Raw genomic sequence first — 20,376 nt, forward strand, 5'->3', positions numbered from 1 at the left:
ACACCTCTCTTCAAGCCAAAAAGAATGTGGCTTAATCTCCATGTGGCAGATCTCCAGATTTTTTAATTTATGTGCTCACAAGAAGTGCTCATGTTAGTAACATGAACTGCCCTAGACTGAGATACCTATATGAAGGTTAATGGTTATGTGCATTGCATAACGCTCTGTGACAATGAAAAAAAAAGGCAGTATTTAAATTTACAAGGGAAGAATTATTGTGGGGGAGGGAAGCAACAATAAAACATGTTATATATAAACACTGCACGGTGCTGAAGCAGCACAACTATAGCAGCACAGCTTTAAGGTCACACACTGCCACTTCAACCCTGTATACATCCATCCTGCTGCACAAGGAGCAGCCCTACTCCTAATGCTATGCCACAGCCACTGCCCAAGCAGCCACCCTTAGGCCCACCACATAAAAACCGCTTTGTCTAAAATTTAACCTGACCCAGAAAGGGTGCTTTCCTGCAGAGAGAAAATGAGGATTCATGCCAGACTGAAGGCACTGTTTAACCACTGCTACAGAACAAGGGCCAAGAACTGAATAAGCCATCAAAACAGGATAGTCTTCTCTTGTCAGTAGAGAATCCAGGTCCAGAATAAAGCTTTCAAACAAGTGATAAAGTAAGTTTGATTCATCATTACATTTACTTGAATTTGCTCTAAATCTGAAAACCAATAACTGGAGAACAGACAGCCTTACCTTTTTAAAAAATCAACACAATTATTTCAAAAAGAATACAAAATAACCTCACAATTATGAGAAACATCCTGAATTAATGTTTTGTTTTTACAACACATGCTACAGTATGAGTAACAGCTGGAATGCTAGGCTTTGCCCTTGTTTCCTGGTATTTTTCTATTTCTGTCACAAATTCTATATAACAAACAATAGTTCCTATCTTAAAAGAAAAGCTTGCTATAGCATACTTGATTTTCAAAGCAGTAAACAAAGTAGCAGCCTCAACACACTTAAGTAAAACACTGAATTTCAAAAATCAATTGATTCTCATTCCATTAATTAATTTTTTTAAGGCAAGACTAGAGCTCAACATCTGCTTATTTCACTGAGGAACAAAAATAATCCATTTTAAATACTTTGACAACATTAACACTCAAGAAACTTAATGGATAGCAATCCAACTCAAACCAAAAACAAACAAAAATAAACCCAGAGCCGAAGGATATTCCAAATTCAAAATACTTCAGGCTTACCTTGGATACATTGCTGATATAATCCAATTGACAAGCACTCTCTTTATCTACTTGGTTACAAAGATTCTGTAAAGTGGACGCATATTCTTTATCACTTTTTACTCTCATTACCATAAATTTCTTCACTGTTTCCAGCAGTCGTAGTTCCCAGTCTTGCAGTTTTAATAAAGCATCATGAGAATACTTCAGATCACCTCCAAACCCCATTTTTTAAGGCACTATACACCAGACAGCAGAAAATACAGGCTCTTCACCACATCTGAAAGGAGAACAATGACGAGACAACTGATGAAACAATTATCAACAGAAAAACTTCTGGCGAGACAAAGAGCAACTATTGATGTCTAAATCCTGAAATAACCTAATCATAAGATGAACCACATATATTCACCTCAGTATAAACTGAAAGGAGGCTCAGAGCACTGTTTTGACCACCAAACTCTGACTAGAAAAGATTTCAGCCTCAGAACTGCTCTCCAGTTTCCATTTCTGCAAAAACATCCCCTCCCTAACTTCTATTACAGTATAAAAGAAAACATAATAGCATCTAAGACAAACACTAAAGACCCTGAAGACTACATATTTAACCAAATAAGTACAGGTAACACTATCTCCAGACAAGCTGCCAACTGCACTTTTCTACTCCTGATGACTTGAAACATTTGTTTCTCATGTTTACTGTCCTAAGAGCACAGAAAAATCCAAATAAAACACCAGCTCTCAGGCACAGCATCTGTGGGAAATGGGTAACTATTTAGAAGCTAGTTTGCTCCTAAACCCTGTGTTAACAGGCCAATAAACCTGCAGATTCAATGTCCCAAAACCCAGAAAATATCCCAAAGCCAGTTTCCCATCCAACTATACACTGGTCGCCAGGGTCAGAGTTCTATAGTTTACACCATTTTACCTCAGAACAGTCCAGTCTTATTGTACCAAATTGATATAAAATAAGATTGATACGCAGATAAGATATGCTGCCTTATGAAATCCTGTAGCAGAACCGAAGGTCAAAGACACATTGCTAGAGTTAGCTCTGAAATACCTGTATCTGATGCTGATAATGGCTACATGTGGAAGAGCTGAAACCACACAAAGAAGTAATTCCTACACACCCTTGCACAGGTTTTGTAATGTGGGCTGAACCCTCTTTTCAGTGTACACACCAACCACCTGTTTCTATACTAATCAGTGTCAACTAGGTAAGACAAAGTCATATGAACTGCAACCCTTATCTCTGGACTGCAGTGCAGCCACAGCCTGTACCCTGCCTATTCACTAATTCCTGCAGTACAGCAAAGTCTTGGCTCTTTTTTAACACAGAAATACCAATTTCTTCACAGGTTTTACATACTACCACTTATTAGCAATGTTCTACAAACATTAACAAATCTATCTTCCTAGCATTCCTTTGAGGGAAGTAGGACTAATATTCTTATTTTACATAAAGAAATAAGACACATAAACTAATGTCAACACTGTGGCAGCTCGTACCAGTATGTACATGGCTTAAAGACAGACTTTTCACACTTTTCAGAGCATTTTTAGCATGTTAGGTATTCAGAAAAAATAAATACGTTATTGACTTCAGTTACTGCACAAAATTTCTGAAGATTTTGCAAATAAAAATCTCAAGCAACCTCTAAAGTAAGCCTCATGTACTATGTATTTATTCTTAGAACACAAACCATGTTACATAAGAAAACAAAGATCCAATAAATAAAACTAGAACAGTGCCACGTTACTATGTATCTATACAATATAGAAAAGCAAGTCAAGGTTGTATGAGCAACCTTAAACCTGTGAACTTTCATAAGCCCTTTAATTTGAAGCTGTATATCCTAGTCCTGATGGCTAGGAATTCAGTCATACACAGCAACAGTAAATAGTTTGTATTGGCTGTATTTATGAACTAAGCCATTATTAGCAGCATTAATGAAAATACCTCCACAGTTCAAGTTCAGGAACACTCTTGCAGAACCACAAATATTTTAGTAACTTGAACCAAAGAAAAAATTCTTAAAGCCCATGTTTATTAATATGACTAAAGCTGCACTCATGAATTTTCAATGTCCTTTAGATCTAGATCCACTTTTATGACTTTTCATTTTTCACCTACCCATTTAAGCACATTACCTAACTCCCCTAGCACAATACCTGTGAGAAAAGATAGTGTCCTTGTTTTCTTACATCCAGATTTAAAAGCAATGGGAACTGAATCTCACAGTGAAATTTGGCCTTGTGTTATAAGTAATGGCTTCCCTGCTTTTACCCTAGCCTCTGTTTTGTACTGGGAGGGAGTACGGCAAGGGAAGGAGGAAATATTCTCAGCATGTGATATTTCAGTCTGCTTCTAGTGACTTACATAGCAGCCACAGGATTACAAAAAAAATCAATAGAACAAAAGACCCAACAGCATCTCACTCCAGCCTGCTAATTTGCTCTTCATAAAGCAGTAATCAGATTTTTTCCAATTCCACTATTAGATGCCTGGATACATAGGCAAAAATTGTACACACACTGGACTCCAGTCTTCATTTTAAATCATTCCTTTCACTGCAACAGAAGCAGTGATAAAGAAGAAGTGCTAAAATTCTGATTTGCTAGAACTAACAAGAATAAAGGCTCAGAACTAATGATTCCCAAATGAGTAAGCCAGCTGCCATGTGACTTCCATGCAAATTAATAAAATGTTCAATCCAGCCAAATTCAAGTGCTTCATTGTGGAGGCAAAGAAGTGGTGAAGTATTTGAGACCCAAACCACTAAACTAAAATTTTTGATAAGATAAAAAACAATTCTGTCACTTAAAACTACTTCTGACTTTTTAATGGTTTTTAATACTTTTAAACAACTGAAAACAGTACTAATCACACACTCGTTAATTTGAAGTCAGAACTATAAGATTTACCAAACACACGAACACACAATTTGATTTTCAAATACTCTTAAAAAACACAAGCACATTTTGAAATGCCAGTATTCAAAAAAAAACAGTATCTGGCACCAATATTTGATAGTATTTGGCCAGTATTTGATATCATAGCACAGATGAGATGACAACTGCCCCACAAGGGTCAGACCAATACAACAGAGTATTTCAGTGACAAGGGACCTACAGCCACCACCTAGGCACAGTGATGCACTTAGATTAGCCCTGGGTCTCCAACCATGGCACCAGATGTTTATCTGGTATAGCTGGGCCACTATTCATGGTGTGCTTCTCCTTGCATTTCCCCACGTGCACAGTTACTGGATTATGGAATACTAATATTCCCATACTTTTTTGCTTTACCATATAACATTAAAATACTCACACTGGTAAGACAAAGATTCCCAGAGATATTTTGCAATCACAGACTACTGGAAAAATTGAGAAATGAGCAAAAACAGCAAACTCTGAACCCAGAAAGGATTTAATGTGGAACTAGTACAAGATGGCCTTCTTCTCTAATGTTCAAAAGACAAAAGTAACAGTGTGAGAGCTATTCAGGGGGGAAAAAAAATAAATACAGGAGAGTATTTTATCTTAATGGAAAAAACAGAGATGCCATAATGTTTTAAAACAAGCTACACGGAGAAGTGATAACAACAAACATGACATGCTAAATTTATACATAAAAAAAAACCCTTCAGGAATTGCTTTACTCTTACTGTGAAGAGATTTTTTCTGCTTCTGGTAGATGCCCATGGGGTTTAATCTCTTTTTCCACATGTGAACAAAGCTTGCATAATTTGACATGCCAGTGAAGTTTCAAACAGAATTCTAGCACGTTTTGTAAAAGCAATAAAATACCAGCACCACCAAATAAGACAAATTAGTTTCAACTATTTTTTTAAATTTTTAAATATAAGATTGATATAGACATACAGACATAGATACAGATGGCTAAAATAATGACTGTACATGTAAATATGTCAAAAAGTATTTGTTAACCTTAGGAGTAAAATACGTCTCAGAGTAAATCCCTGGTAAAACTGGTGCCTTCTACATGTTGCCATCAATTACATCCAAGGTTGTGACTCATAATCCTAAAATAACAATGGATCTACATGCATCAGTTGGAACTTGCGGTTTCACAGTACCAGTGACAAGGTAGGCAACTAGAAAACCACAAATAGCAATAAGCTTTTAGCTTCCAGTTTAACAACAAAATTTTAAGTACTTGCAAGTAATCAATATAAGCTCTAAACTACCTTGTAGTATAAGTTTTAGAAAGCATATCTGACCCCCAGTTAAATTTGGAATAGGAAAGTACATCACAGATCTGGATTCTCTCACTCTTCATATACTGTCTATGAATTCAGATTGCTAAATCTGCATGGGCTCCAAATCATAGAGAATACAGCATGTCTTTTATTTTGAAAACTCTTTCTACAAACATTAAAAATATGTAAAAATCAGAAAAGAAGAAGGATTTGGATTCAGGAGACAAATCCTCAAAATCAAGGCTTCTGTACCAAACTAAAAGTATTTTTACAACAGATTATCCATTTGTTAGACAGTCCTTCTCAATTTCTCAATGTAAGGCTTATAGTAGTTATATTCCATTAAAAGAATGAAATAAATAATTCTTAGCACCCATCCACACCTTAAACAAAAATTAGACAGTCAAACAGTTGAAATTTCTATTAGTGTAGGATCTATTCCTGGAACACACAAGACCACGAAACACAAAACACATGCATTACCTACCATTTGTAATACACTAATCACGAATCACATATTCATAACATTATCTTTGTATGCATAGATATGAGGTATACAACACAAACTAATAAAACCAATCCTTCTGCAAAGCTTTTGGCAACAATAAAGACCTTAAGTGGTAATACAAGTTAGCCTGATTATTTCAAAGCTGATTTGAAATACTTGTCCACTCAAAGGAAAGCAGGCAGACAATTTTCAGGAAGGCTTTTCTGCAAAGCATAAGCTCACATACCTTAAAAGTTTTCCTTCAGAAATGTCCTTTATACAGTTTTCCTATGTCAGCAGCTACTTCCTCTGATTTTCACCTACTGAAATATACCTTTTTTTTTCTTTTCTGGGAATTCTGCGAAAGAAAAACATAACAAACTTCTTTTTACTATCTCAGCATTTTCAAATACATTACAAAACTCAAACTTGGGTAAGTTGGCCTGTATTTTCAGGTTATTACCAGAAGCCAGCTGCCTTTTTTTAAAAAAAGAGATAGTTCAACTAAAAGAGTGGATTTCTCAAATGACTGCTAGTAGTAGTATGCTATCACTTCACATAATGTTGAGTGAAGAAAAAATTTTGCCTCTACACATGTAAGAGAAGATTTTTTTTAAGTTCTTGGAACTTTTTATGACAAGTGTATTGTAGCTGAAAAATTAGACAACTTTATTTATTTCTGAACCTTACCCTTGGTAAAATGAAAATAGAAACCCATTAGCAAGGAAAATGAAAGGCCAAAGTTTGTTATATGAAAGAACAAGTTATTAGTGGCATTTTCATAAAAGTGGAAGAAAACAAGTGGCAACAAGAGAAAGGAACCACTCAAGACACATAAATTCCTATTTGGCTCTAATACCCCTAACACCTAGAAAAGTAAGGGGTCAAAAAGTTACGATGACTAGCAGGACCAAAATTTCAAGTTGTAACTCTGCAATTTAGGTGAAGCAAACTGACACAGAAGGGTTTTGACAGTTTATATTAAGAAAAGAACATATATTGAATTTAAGGAATGGTAAGGAACAAGTTTTGCACACAGCTTACAAGTGCAAGGTACACTGTATAATCTCTACATGTGGACCCCTGACAAGCATTCACTCACAGTCCCATGCTAGAATGTCAGACTTCAGATGAGACATTCCATAACAGTTTAGCAATGCCCTCAAAGGAAAAAACACATGAAGCAAAACTGAAAGAAAGACACAGTGTGCAGGGGTGAAGAAAGCAAAACTATTTTCAAAATCTCTGTTACTTAAAACAAAGCACTGATCACAGACACATTTATAAAATCTTGGGAAGAGACAATATTAGTTCACATTCAAGCAGGCATTATTTAGTATTCCTTTCTGGTTACTTAGTGACATTTGAGAAACAAAGAACTGCCTAATATAAATACAAAACTTCTATTCTCTGTGACCAAAAATAGAAAAGACTAAGTGATGTGAAGATTCAGGCACTGAAAAGAACAGCAGCTATGCAAGCAGATACTAAAGGAGAAAAAAAAATGCAGATTACAACCATTACATTTAAAAAACAGATATAAAATCATTTGTTTCAAAGTCGCAAAGCCCAAAGGAAACTCTCCACTAGCAAAAAAGTACAAGCAGGAGAAAAACATTAGAGTAAATTTGGCTCTAGTCTTTCTAACACAAATACAAACCAGGTGCAAACCCCAGACTGTCACTGGACAGGAACACAATCCCTAATCCCCATTCAAATGGGACTCGTGAAAGTGGAATAAACATCACTATGAGCACCTGGGCACATTCATGTTTCAATCAGATGTTAAGAATTGCATGTGGTAAAAATGAAGCCCTTAAAAAAAATTCCATTTATCAAACAAAACAGATTGGAGCCACTTCAACACAAAAAAGTTCTATCTTCTGCTCCCTGAACAAAAACAACTAACACACTTATTTTCCTTTCTAAAGAACTACCCTATCACATATTTTAGAAGGCAGGATTTTGTTTGTCAGTATGAAAATTAAATGAAAACCCAACTTTTCTTTAGAATTCCAGTTATTATTGATATTTTACCTATGTGCATTTTTTTTTTATCTGTACCCAGGTCATTAGTAGAACTTAGTAATGCAAGTAGAAGTTAGTAATGCAAGTCCAATACAGGTCTAATTGATAGGCATACACTAGTTAGTATGTGGAAGCATAATAAAAGCATTCCAGTGAATTGCACAGCCAGATGTCAGAAGGCAATAAAATGTCACTAAATTCCCACTGCTATTTCTGAGCTCAAACATAGGAGAACGTGATAGTTACAAACATCTTGCTACCACAATGCAATAATCCACTTTCTAATGAAGATATAAAAGACAAATCTATAAGAAGATCAAGACAGAAGAACAGAAAATCCAGATGATCTGTTGTTTTCTGAAATTACTACCAAGGCAGTTAAAAGCCAATCCCCAGATCAGATCCTCTTTAGATTTAGGATATATAAGGCATTTTCTAAAAATGAGGCATCAGAGAAGAAATAAAAATATCAAATTAGTAGTAAAAATTCACCAGTCAGATGCTATTGAGCCAAAACACTGAAGCATCTTCCGCAGCTATCAAATTTCCAATTTATTACTTCTTCAAAAACTTAGGCTTAAGGTGAGCTAAGCAAAGAACAATCAAGAGTGGAATCAAAATTTTTTCAGATGTGACAAGGAAATCAGAAGAAGCACAACAAAGTCTGACCCTGATACTGCACAAGGTGGTTAAAATCATGCCTAAGAATCTGTAGACTAGAACAATTCAAATGAGGAAAAAAAAAAAAACCAATGCAGCTTTTGTAGAGCAAAATCAACTTGAAGAGTTCTGTAAAGGCTTCAAGGATCCTGTGTGAAATGTATTAGAAGTGGGAATTTTCTGCTGATACCTGTGATAGGAAGCTACTAGAGAACTGAAGACCATGCAGGGTAAGACTTAAGAGAAAAAGTTTGACAGGGGAAAGAGCTCAGAAGCCTCACTATAATGTGTGCCAGGACCTGGGCTACTCTTCAGAATGCTTACCTGCTTATATGTCACTACAGAAGCATCTGTGCTTCATACAAAATTATTATGATTAATCAAAACCAACAGATCATTACAAAACTCACAGAACCTCAGAACACTAAGCAGCAAGCACAGAAAACAGCAGATTAAGTCACATGTCAATAAATGCAAAATAATACACCAGTAGGAGTTATTTAATAACAGTACCAGAAAAAGTTGTAGTAGTCTCTGAACACACACTTTTAAAAACATTTGTTCAGTGCTTTCGAGCAGTCAGGTTAGAAACCATACAAAATATTAGACTATTTTTAATGAAGGAAGGGAAAACATAACATATTCTTATGCTGCTGATACATTAGTGGCATTCCTGTATGTTCAAGTTCTTCTAGCTCACGAAAAACATAAAGCACCAGAAAAGATATAGTTTATACTGATCATAGCATGGAGCAGGTTACATACAGAGAAAAGTGAATTTTTAGCTCACAAAGCAGGCAAGAATGAGAGGTGTAAGATCAAAGTATACCAGAAGAAAAAATCACTATAGCACAGAGTGATGTGGTATGTCAGATGCCTGAAGTGTTTTCCAGAAGAACTTGAGAACATCAAACTACATTTTTCAAAAGTTGCTCTTATGTCCTTCTTTGCCCAGTAAATAATTAAATGTGATAATTCAATGCCTAAAAATATTTCTGATATCATGAAACAAAGAAGCACAAAGTTATTATAAAAATTAATTTAAAAAACAGATTCGTAGAACAGCAGAAGTTCCATCTCAAGATGTCAAAACCATAGAAGCAGAACAGGAACTATTACTCTATATTTGTGCCAACAGCCCCTTATTATCTGACAGTACCAAGTACTGAACTACATGGATTTCACTTGGTCATGTACAAACATCCTCAAACAGTACACTCTCATACTCCCATCCCTGCACCTGTAGGAAGACCACATTTTTCCTTAGCAGCTCCTGCAGCTGTGATATTATTAAAAATAAATGCAACTAAGAAGCCGTGGCTCCATCAAATAATGATTTACACTTAGCAACAGTCTGAAAAAAAAAGCAAAACAGATAAAAGCTCAAAAACACAACTCCCATATTCCCTGCCTAGAATCACAAGACACAATTCTAATTTTTTCAGTCTTTCATTTTAAACCATTTTCTAAACCACTGCTATCCTCTAAACACCCTGCAATTACTCTCCATATGACATAAGCAGTCAGAAGCTGAAACAGTGGGGTACTATAAGACCAACCAACTCTGACAAGAGCAGAGATATTAGTTAAAGTTACTTTCAAGCTCCAAGTGCTTACCCTCTTCCTAACAATTTGATAATATATCCTTATTTATTCATTATCCAAAAATTCACGTTTTTTTTTCACAGAACTTCATCTTCCCCACCACACATCCATTCTGCCCAGCTTACAGACAGCCAGTGAGCTTTCATACTCACTGACCCCTGCTTTGTTCCAGATGACATCTCCCATCTGCCCAGACTGTTCTAAACAGCAATCTCATTCTCCACCACACCTTTAGCTGTTTGTTACTTCCCATGGCCTGGTAACTTTCTCAGCATGTTCTTTATCATCTCAGGCCTTCTCTGAAAGAATGGGCAAAGGGTAGAACTGACATTTGCTAGTGAGCCATGCAGTATGTGCTTTTTATGTGCTGTTACTCAACCAGTTCTGTTTCCACCCTGTAGAAGTTTCTACCTCACAGTCACAGCTAAATAGCAAGACTAAATGCTACCAGGAAGAAAAGAAAGTGAAGGCAGATACAGGTTAGGAAGAAACACGCTGGTCTAGCTGACACAAGTCACATCCTGTCACTAATATTTCAAGACTCTTCTGCTGTCCTGTTCACTCTGAAAAAGTGCCAAAAGAGCCATATGCTTCTTTTGCTTCCAAAGGTAAACTCATCTGGTTTCTCATTACCTTTCATGTGTTCACAAGAAAAAAAAACAACTTTCCTTTCTCTCTTTTTCCAAGAATTACATCTCCCCTGAATTCAGCTCCAGGACTCAAGGAAAGGCAAGGAAAGGCATGGCTTCAATAGAGAGTTCCTGACTGACAAATTTTCACTAAACTCCCAATTCTGCAGTGCTGCAACATGATCACACTAGATCCTAAAAGAAAAACAGATTGAACAGGATAAGGCTGCTAAAAGTGACTATCACAAGGCAGGTACTGTGGACCTCCAGGCCTGTTAACCAATTCTACCAGTTAAAGAGAAGGACTGTTCCAGAATTACCAAAAAAAATACATAATGTTAAAATGTCCAAAAACTGGCCACAAATTGAAAACAGAATAAAAAATGTATCAGTGACTCAAGCTCACTTAATGTATTATATAGCATACTAAAGAAACTTCTGAACAAAAAAAGAGCAGCTAAAAAAAATGAAACTATTGCATTTTCAAGAGATTTCTTATCTTAGATGACTAGTGAAGGTAGAAACAACTCCTAGAAACAGCCAATACTGAAATAAAAATGTACCTGTAGTAAGTATCTTGACTAAAGAGTTATTCCAAGCCCTTTAATTAACTTAATTAATAAACTTAATTCTTTGCTGATTTCTCTCATATATTTAGGTTTCAATTAGATACCAAGTTCTTTAGACTGAAGGTAGGAAGCAGCCTTCCTTATTTGGAAAAATACCCCAAACCTCTGAAAGTAGCATTTCACATCTTGATATCCACCTGTCTTGAGATGAGTACATGGCAAGTCGGAATTAACACACACGTAAGACCCACATGCAAACCTGCAGTCCCAAGGGTGCCTATGTAAACATTTCTTCAACAGAAAAGCATTGAAGAATTCTCCTACTAGGGGGTCTCATCATCACAAAGCTACACCTAAGACTCCTCCTGAAGATTTCAGGTCCCAAAATTCATCTGGCTGCTGCCATAGCACATTTCAACTTAGAAATCCAGAATATTACTAGAAACTTCTCCCAGTAGCACTGTCTTAGCTCTCAAGATTTCAGAACAGCCATTGAAAAAGATAAATCCACAGGACGTGAAATACTTTAAAAAGTCTAGAGGCATTTAATTTCTTCCTATGGCCCAATATCAGCCAGAATGTTTCACCTCAGAAAAAAGAATTAGATAACAAAACTATATATGTAATATATGACGGTAATGGTCTCCTCAGGAGAAACATAATCTAGTTCCAAGAATTTATTGCTCTTTGGAAAGAAACTGAAAGAGCAATCAGGATGTTTCTTCTTTCCTCCTTCATTAAACTAATTACATCCTTCTGGTTCATTAAACCCTCTACTTAGTTAACACACTGTTCATTCAGTCTTCGAGGTCACTTATTTCCTTGGCATCATTGTACCAAATTTAATGTAGTTTGATTACACAGTATTCTGTATAGAAAATACTGGCCATGAGGACCACAGGTCCATGAGAGAGTTCTGTGTCTTCCCAACTGCTGATATTCCAGGCTGCTGCACTGCTGGAAATATATTGTGTGGTTCAGTGAAAGGTGTTGCCTCAAGCCTTTGTTTGCTGTTCCTGATCTGAATGACTGCTCCTTCCATGCTCCATATCCTAAGAGATACCATGATAATTCTCTGTGCTAAATGGGACATAGTTACTCTCAGTAAAATGCAGACGACTGAACTATGCGTTTGTACCCTCTTACAGGCTGTAAGTGAGTAACAAATTTTAATACATACATTCTACAAATACATATCAAAATATATGATGAAATTTACCTATTCTTTTCTTAGTTCCAGTCAGTTTTGTTTGGGTGTCATCAGCCATCCTAGTTACAAAGAACACTCCTTCTGAAGGGTATTACTCTCATTTGAAAGTGCATTAGCTTTAATTAATATATTAAACTATTACAAACTATTACAAACAGGTAAGAGTGGCAGAGGTTTAATCTTCCAGTTGCCTGGACAAATGGTTCTAAAGTGCATGTGCATGCCTGGACTCTTCATATGGAAATTTATTTGCATATACAAAATTCAGCCTATCTGATCTTTACTGTAATAGATTATTACTCCTTATCCAGTCTTTCATTCTACCTCTCAAAACTATTCTTTCTAGAAATTATATCAGGTAGCCAATGTTTCATGTAAAAGTACAATATTCTTCATAACATTCGTAATTCAAAAACAAATTAGAGATGACAATAATGTTGTACTGTAGACAAGGATTATTTACCTCCCTCAGAATTCTTGCTTTACTGTACTCAGAGACAGATGAAGGGACTTTCACTGCATCTCTCAATCTGAAATCCCAATTTACTGAGAAAAATTCTGCGAAGGGACACAAGCCATGCTATTGTAATGGCAAAATGTTGACAACCATTTGCTTAATCAGAGCTTTGGATACGGCAGGTCCCCCCGCTGTCCCCCCAAAAGCAGACTGACCACACTCACACTACTAACCCCTACTGATAAAGTGAGCTAGGAAGGTCTGTTATGACATTCTGCCTGGCTGTACCCTTTACCTGTACTTCCTGAAACTTAAGAGTATAAATGCTGTGGGTTATTATTTTACATTCACAAACATTTCAAAGCAGAATCCACAACTAGGAAGTCAGATGCTATCTGAAAGACACATGAAATATAGAAAGGAAGTTTTAGCATAATTTTAAAAAGCTGTACTTGAGCAGACACAATAGCAATAAACTACAGTGATAATATTTTAACAAATTTATACAGTGTAACAGCAGATAAACTTTATGTATTCAAAACCAAGATTTATCCTATGATGCTACTCCTACTTTTTTATAGGCTTACCAAAGGTGAATCTTGTGATTTCTGAATGTAGCAGCTAACAACCTCCACCAGCTGAGCCATTATTAACAGGTTATTTGTCCAAGTATTAAAGCACCAAATATCCAATAAAATAATTCCTGTCTCATTAAAAAATTATTAAATCTATGTCCTTTCTCTTTCCAGCTCTCTATTAAGAGAGAAAACAACTTATAACTGCCACTCACAATTCAAATGGCAAGCATTACAATTGTGATGACAGACAATGCAAGCTACAATATCTGCCAATGTATGGAATCGATTTTCCGAATTTTCTAAAGCAAAAAGTTAAGCACAAACAGAACTGGCAAAAAGCCGCAAGGCTGACATATCAAGTACGAAATTAAGAGACTCACAAAATGAGGATGCAAAACCAAATTCCACCCTCTTTGGAATATGCACTGTGATCATGTAATTACTTTCATGGTGCTTTTCTCCAGAAATGCCCAACTCATTTATTAGAGAGGATGGAGTGTTCTGAGTATGATTCAGCACTCTGTCAGAGGGGCTCATCTTCATGACTCTTATCAGGCTCATTGCTATAATTGTGTGTCTCCCATTTACTAAACGGGCAATTTCAGGGAACAAATGGCTCATGATTAATGCACTTAAACACTGCTCTGGATTTAACTTCTTCTGTTGGCAAAGAGTGCTTATGTAATATGTAACAATTCACAGACTTTTCGCAGGTTGCCACTATTTACAAGATAACTGATTTTTTATTAGTTCTTAATTATGATAATTAAGTTTTATACTTAAGCTTAATTTCTTAATGTCTCAGCTCCTCTTGTTGAAATAAATCACTTATAGAATCACACTGTGAAAAAATAAGTTGTGAGACTTAAGATCAAGTAATGACAATTGCAAGACACCTACCTGTCTTGAGATCAAGATTTGAATGCCATATAGAAAAATCCCAAATACATGAGAAGCACTAACATGCTAACTAACATGAGAAGTACTTATTCATTAAGTATTTTCTTACTAGCTCGTACTGAGAGGATTACAAGTGGACTACAGTATTTTGCCGGCCATATTGTACAGCATACCAAAAGGACAGATTAACAGTATACACGATTGTTCTATTTCTTCCTCAACAGCTGACACTTTCATGTGTTTGTCTTAATAGAGAGCTACATCACAGAAAGCTCTCACAGTATGCAATTAATGTTGTTACTTCACATTCACCCTATCAATTTTATCTTTCACCCTGTCAACAACCTGAAGGAATTATCTGGTCCAAGTAGCAACTGTCCCCTCAGCAGAAAATAAAAGCAGCCATATCAGAAATCCTAACAAAATACCCTTTTTTGCTCAAGGTACAAGCCCACAACATAAATAAGATTCTAAAGCGCCAAGTACCATGCTCCAGAGATCAGTCATTCTGTCAAACCCTTACCTGGGCACAGAAATCAGCCACTGAACTGCAGTAAAGTTATGAGTATAGAAAGGTGTCTCTACAAACTGCTATGACACACATCTGAGTATTGCAGGCAGGTTAGTAAGAAGCCCAGATGTGAAGAAGAAAGTCTGTATGTGGTTAAAGCACCTGGCATTTTCTCTCAGGCACAGAAGGCAGCAATGCAAGGGAAGCTGGTTACTATAGAGCAAACAGCAATTTGAAATCCAAAGTAGAATGCTGTCATGAGGTAGCTCACTCACTCAGATTGAAAACAGCATTAAGCCCTAAATTATTGGGAATTTATTTTTACTATCATCAGGGAAACACACAGGAGTTAAAAAATTCCCAGTTATTGCAGACTCCTTACACTGAACTGAACTCTGCTTTTAAACTTGAAGGAGAAAATAGAAAATAATTACAGTAATGGTCACAAATACGATTTCATGCTACAAGCCAACAGCAATCAAAGCCTTCCATCCAATGAAGCCGTCCTACAAGAAAATAAAAATTTACAATCCCAAACACAAAAATACAAGCCATTTTAGGAGGACTCTTGCTGGTTTTTAAGAATCCTCACCAAAACCTCCTATGTACTGTGAGACTTTACATACAGCTCTTAAAATAAGAGGTAACTATCTTGTCTCAAGCCCTGGAAACAAAGCAATGAATTTCACTGATTCACTACTGTGAAAAAGTTTCCAAAATAAACTTTTTCAAAGACATGCTATATTTACCTGACACAAATGTTGAACAGCAAAAACTTGCTGCATATTTTCATGCACTGAATTTTAAATCCTTTATCTCTGTAATAAAACACTGAATACTCAACAATTCCAAGACTATCTCTACCGTAGAATAAACTCTCCACTAAGTTTTTGAAATTAATTTTCACAGGGCAAATACATTCAACAATATAATTAGGCCATGACTAAGGGGACAGTTTTATCTTAGAATAGGAGTGTATATGTGGTTTACTTCCTACTGGAATGCATTTAGGCGTTCTTCTCTTCTCTTACTCCCTTGCTTCTCCTCCCCGCCAGCAAAAAAAAAAAAAAAAAAAATCTCTTTTCCTAGACCTACTTCCCACACACTGCAAAAAAACTCCTCCCTGTGATGACCTCATGCTCCTAGCCCATCTCCTTGTACGGAGCAATTCCGGGCTTGCTGCCAGCTCTCTCCGCCTTCAGCCTGACATGGCAAACATACCTTCCTTCACCCTGCTGCTTCCCAGCTGAGGGAACACCGAGGATAGGCGGCAAGTCAGGAGAGCAGACGGGGCAGGGAGACGGGCTTCATGGACAAAGAAGAGGCCACCAGATGCCTGCCCCACTCTGGCATCCAATATAACTGTACCCCTAAAGCATCTCTGCTCTCCACGGCAGGAAGAATGACACTGAACTCTGAACATTTTAAGTATTGAAATACATCCCATGTTACCTAACTGCAGTGCACGTCCTGTAGCCAAACTTTACTTCCCTTCTATGCTCTCAGTTAAATATCTCCAATCTAGTAAAGCAAATGTCACCTCCCCTCCCCTCTAAACAAAGGCCCATCTTTGCATCACTAACGTTCTTTGATATCAAAATTGGCCCGACGTACTGTGCACAGATAAAATCTTTTATCTTTTTTTGCTGGTTATTCTTTAAGCTCTATCAAACAACTCCAAAGGAACAGAAGATTTCTATTCTCTGTATTATTCATTGCCTTCTCTGGCCTGTCTTGCTTTCAAGCGTCAGAATTATTTCTACATGATGACTTTATACACTGGCAATCCAAACACCAACTGACAAAGGACAAAGGATTCAGTTGTGACATGAAGTTACAGTTGTAGAAAATCAAGAAATGTGATGGATAACTGAGCTTTTGCTCAGCTATTAAGTGACTCTGTACATACAAGACTTGATCTTCTCCCTCAAAGTAATATCTCCAAAGCCCAACTTTACTGGGGTTAACATTCCATACATGTATATTTTAAAGTTGTAACTGTACTGACAATTTCTGTCAACACATTACAAGGAATTTATAAAATGAGGGAACATATACTGGTCTCACCAACAACAACCACAACTCTAACTCAACCTACAATGAATCCATTATTTGCAATTTGCTTTGACTGTGAGCAATGATGTGCCAACGTCACACTTCTCTGAGACTCTCAAAGACTAGCACTTACATAAAATAAACTGCAGAAGCAATCTCCTCGTTAGGTATTATTAAGCAAGCAAAATTAACTTATTTTAATAAAATTATTTTAATACCCAATAATTTTTTTTGGTCAAGAAGTTTTTTTTCACACTGCAACTTCTTGAAGGAATCTGCAGTACAACAGAGCAGAGGACTAAAGCCACTTTGAACAGGTCTGCTTCAAAGCAGGTAAAAGTTATTTTACCTACTTGAAAAGCAGTGATGCCCTCATCCATAGAGAAAATGAGCTGGCTTGTTTTAAAGGTCCTACAAAACCCTTGGTGTTCACAGAGGATGTGTCACTTCAGGGGAGTATGCTCATGTAAAATCTAACCAAACAGAAACATACTCCAACATGAAAAGGGAAGTTTACTGCCCTTCTGTGTAAACCATTCTCGAACACCAAATATGAGTATTCAGTACCCGTGCAGATACCGAAATCTCAAACACACAAAGCATTAAAACGCACACGAAGAGCGCCAGGGCAGCGACACTGAGAAGGCCCCACCATGGTTCTGCACCCAACACTAATGCAGAAGTTCAGGCAGCCGCTGTGCTGTACAGAACTGCCAGGCGGCACCAAGGTGGAAGAGAACTCAAAAACCCAAACCGACTCCCCCGGGCTGTTGTATTTATTGGGACGCCGGAATGATCATACATCGCAGCTCCTGGAGGTGGCCGGCGCGTCCTCCCGTTACTCCCCGAGCTTCCAGCCCGGCCGGAGCACGGGAGGGGAACAGACACGCCCACCACCGCCGGGCCGGAGGCCGGCACCGCCGGACCAGGACCGAACCCGCCTTATGCCTCCCCCGGGCCGGATCTCGGAGGCGGTCCCTGGGAGGGGGCGGGGTCCGCGGGCCCGGCGGGGGCCCTGCCCCGCCAGGGCGGAGCCGCCGCCGGGAGAGCGGCGCCTCTGACACCTCCCCGCGGGACGCCACCGGGACGCGGCCGGATGCGGCCGCCGCCGCCCCGGCGGAACGAACCGCGAGCGGCGCCGCTGCCCGCCCCGCCCCGCCCCGCCCGCAGGTAGAGCCGGCTCGGGGCCCGCCCGCCTCCCCGTGCCGACCGGGGGTCCCGGCGCTTCCGGTGTTCCCGGCGCTCCCGGGGGTCGCAGGCGGGGGCGGGGCAGCCAAGGGGCCGGCGGGGCGAGGGCGGCCGGAGCCCCGCGCGAGCGCCGCGCCCACGGGGCCGCGGGCGGCGCGCGCGGACCGTCCCTACCTGACAAGCCGAGCCCCCTCCGCCGCCGCGCGCGTCACGGCCCCCCCGCGCCGCGTGACCCGCGTGGGCCAATGCGCGCGGACCCGCCCGCCGCCCAGCCGGCCAATGGCGGCGCGGTCCGCCTCCCGCTGGCGCGCGCGGCGACGGAGGGGGATTATGCTCGCGCCGGCGCCTCCCGCGCGCCTCCTTCTCCTGGCAACGCTCTCCCGCCGTGCCCGCGGCGCGACAGCCCTGGGGACAGACCTGGGGACAGACCTGGGGACAGACCTGGGGACAGCCCTGGGGACAGCCCTAGGGACAGACCTGGGGACAGCCCTGGGGACAGCCCTAGGGACAGACCTGGGGACAGCCCTGGGGACAGCCCTGGGGACAGACCTGGGGACAGCCCTGGGGACAGACCTGCGGACAGCCCTAGGGACAGCCCTGGGGACAGCCCTGGGGACAGACCTGCGGACAGCCCTGGGGACAGACCTGCGGACAGCCCTAGGGACAGACCTGCGGACAGCCCTGGGGACAGACCTGCGGACAGCCCTGGGGACAGACCTGGGGACAGCCCTGGGGACGTCCCCGCGGGTCCCTGCTGCCCGCACTACCGGCAGGGAGAGAGGCTTGTGAGGCTTGGTGGTGCGCGATGCTGAGAGATAACTCCTGGGCGCCGCGGCTGCTGGCGGACAGGTGGACAAGGAGTCCCTGTGGTTTGATGCTTCGGCAGCTCAGCGAGAGAGACAAGCAGCGAGAAGTGGAAAAAGAAGGGGGGAGGAAAAGAGAATTGGGTGTGGAAGGGAAAAAAATGGGGGAAATACAAGGGGCAAAAATTAAAAAAGGTGAGAAGGGAAAAAAAGTAAACAGGGTAAAAGGGGAAGAAGAAGAAAACAAAAAAGGGAAAAGAAGGGGGTGAATGGAAGAAAAAAAGAAGGCAAAAGGAAGAGAAAAAGTGGCAGAAATAAAGGAAAAAAAGTGTCAGGAAAAAGAAGGGAATAAAAGGGGAAAGGGGGGAAGAAAACTGAAAAGTGAAAATGAAGGGCAAAAAAAGGAAAGAAAAGGCGGGGGGCGGGGGGGGAAATAAATAAGAAAAACAAGAGTGAGGAAAAAATCCAAGGGAAAAAAATGGGGAAAAAGCTATTAGTGTGACACTACCTTGAAAGGTTTCAGGAAAACCCATGAATACTAAAGCCTTTTATATTGTCTTTTATAATAGATTATGCTCAAATCAAATGAAAAAAAAATCAATTTAATGAAGAAGAATAATATAGTCTGGTTGCACATTTCACAGATCCTGAAGAGCCCCTTAACTGTTTAGATTAGACTTATAGATAAGTATTTATTTTTTTTTTCTTCCTGAGAAGTTGATATTTAGGAAATACCCTAAAACCAGAGATGTGCACAGAGCAGTCATGTTCCAATTCACAGCTTCTTTTTGGACTAAAGTGTTTAAAGAGCATTAATGAAACTTGGCTGACTGCAGTTTTCTACCTCTGTTTAAGCCATTCACACCTTTTCTTCCCAAACAGCTTACAGAAATAATTTCCTTCATTTACCTGTTTATCAAATAAGAAAAAATTACATTCCTTTGTACCTCATCCCTATGCACCTTGAGGCAAATTGAGACCTATTTGCAGTCATAAACAAATTGACATAGTTCTGAAGGAAAAAAACGCTATTTAGCTGCAGTAAATGGGGTTTATGATGTAATTTACATTTGTAGATTTCCAACTATGTTAGATCTGGGATGAAAAGTTTATATGCTAATACTGAATTTGCCTTAAGAAGTCATCAGTTAGAGTGTTTTATGACAGATGCTGGTGCAAACATCCTGAGCCAGCCTTGGTTCAGCTATATTAAAGCACAGACTGTTTTACTGGGGAGGTATCTTGTCAGTCTTATGTGCTATGGAAGATGTTG

The 20,376-nt window shown here is 39.2% G+C and overlaps 1 protein-coding gene across 2 annotated transcripts in view; it reads right to left on the minus strand.

Moving 5' to 3' along the window:
• The window catches only part of FER (FER tyrosine kinase), a 157,254-nt gene extending 138,748 nt beyond the window's left edge, over positions 1-18,506 (minus strand). For both annotated transcript variants that reach the window (XM_088054103.1, XM_088054104.1), the window contains exons 1-3: positions 18,475-18,506; positions 6,158-6,268; positions 1,219-1,477 (exon numbers count right to left, since the gene is read on the minus strand). In XM_088054103.1, coding sequence (XP_087910229.1) covers positions 1,219-1,425 — 207 coding nt within the window. In that variant the 5' untranslated portion in view covers positions 1,426-1,477; positions 6,158-6,268; positions 18,475-18,506. The remainder of the gene's footprint in view (positions 1-1,218; positions 1,478-6,157; positions 6,269-18,474) is intronic.
• Positions 18,507-20,376: the final 1,870 nt, after the last annotated feature.

The sequence above is a fragment of the Pseudopodoces humilis genome, chromosome 4, assembly GCF_049639895.1.
Source record: "Pseudopodoces humilis isolate 2021_Gansu_Grassland_sample_001 chromosome 4, ASM4963989v1, whole genome shotgun sequence".
Classification (NCBI taxonomy): Eukaryota; Metazoa; Chordata; class Aves; order Passeriformes; family Paridae; genus Pseudopodoces; species Pseudopodoces humilis.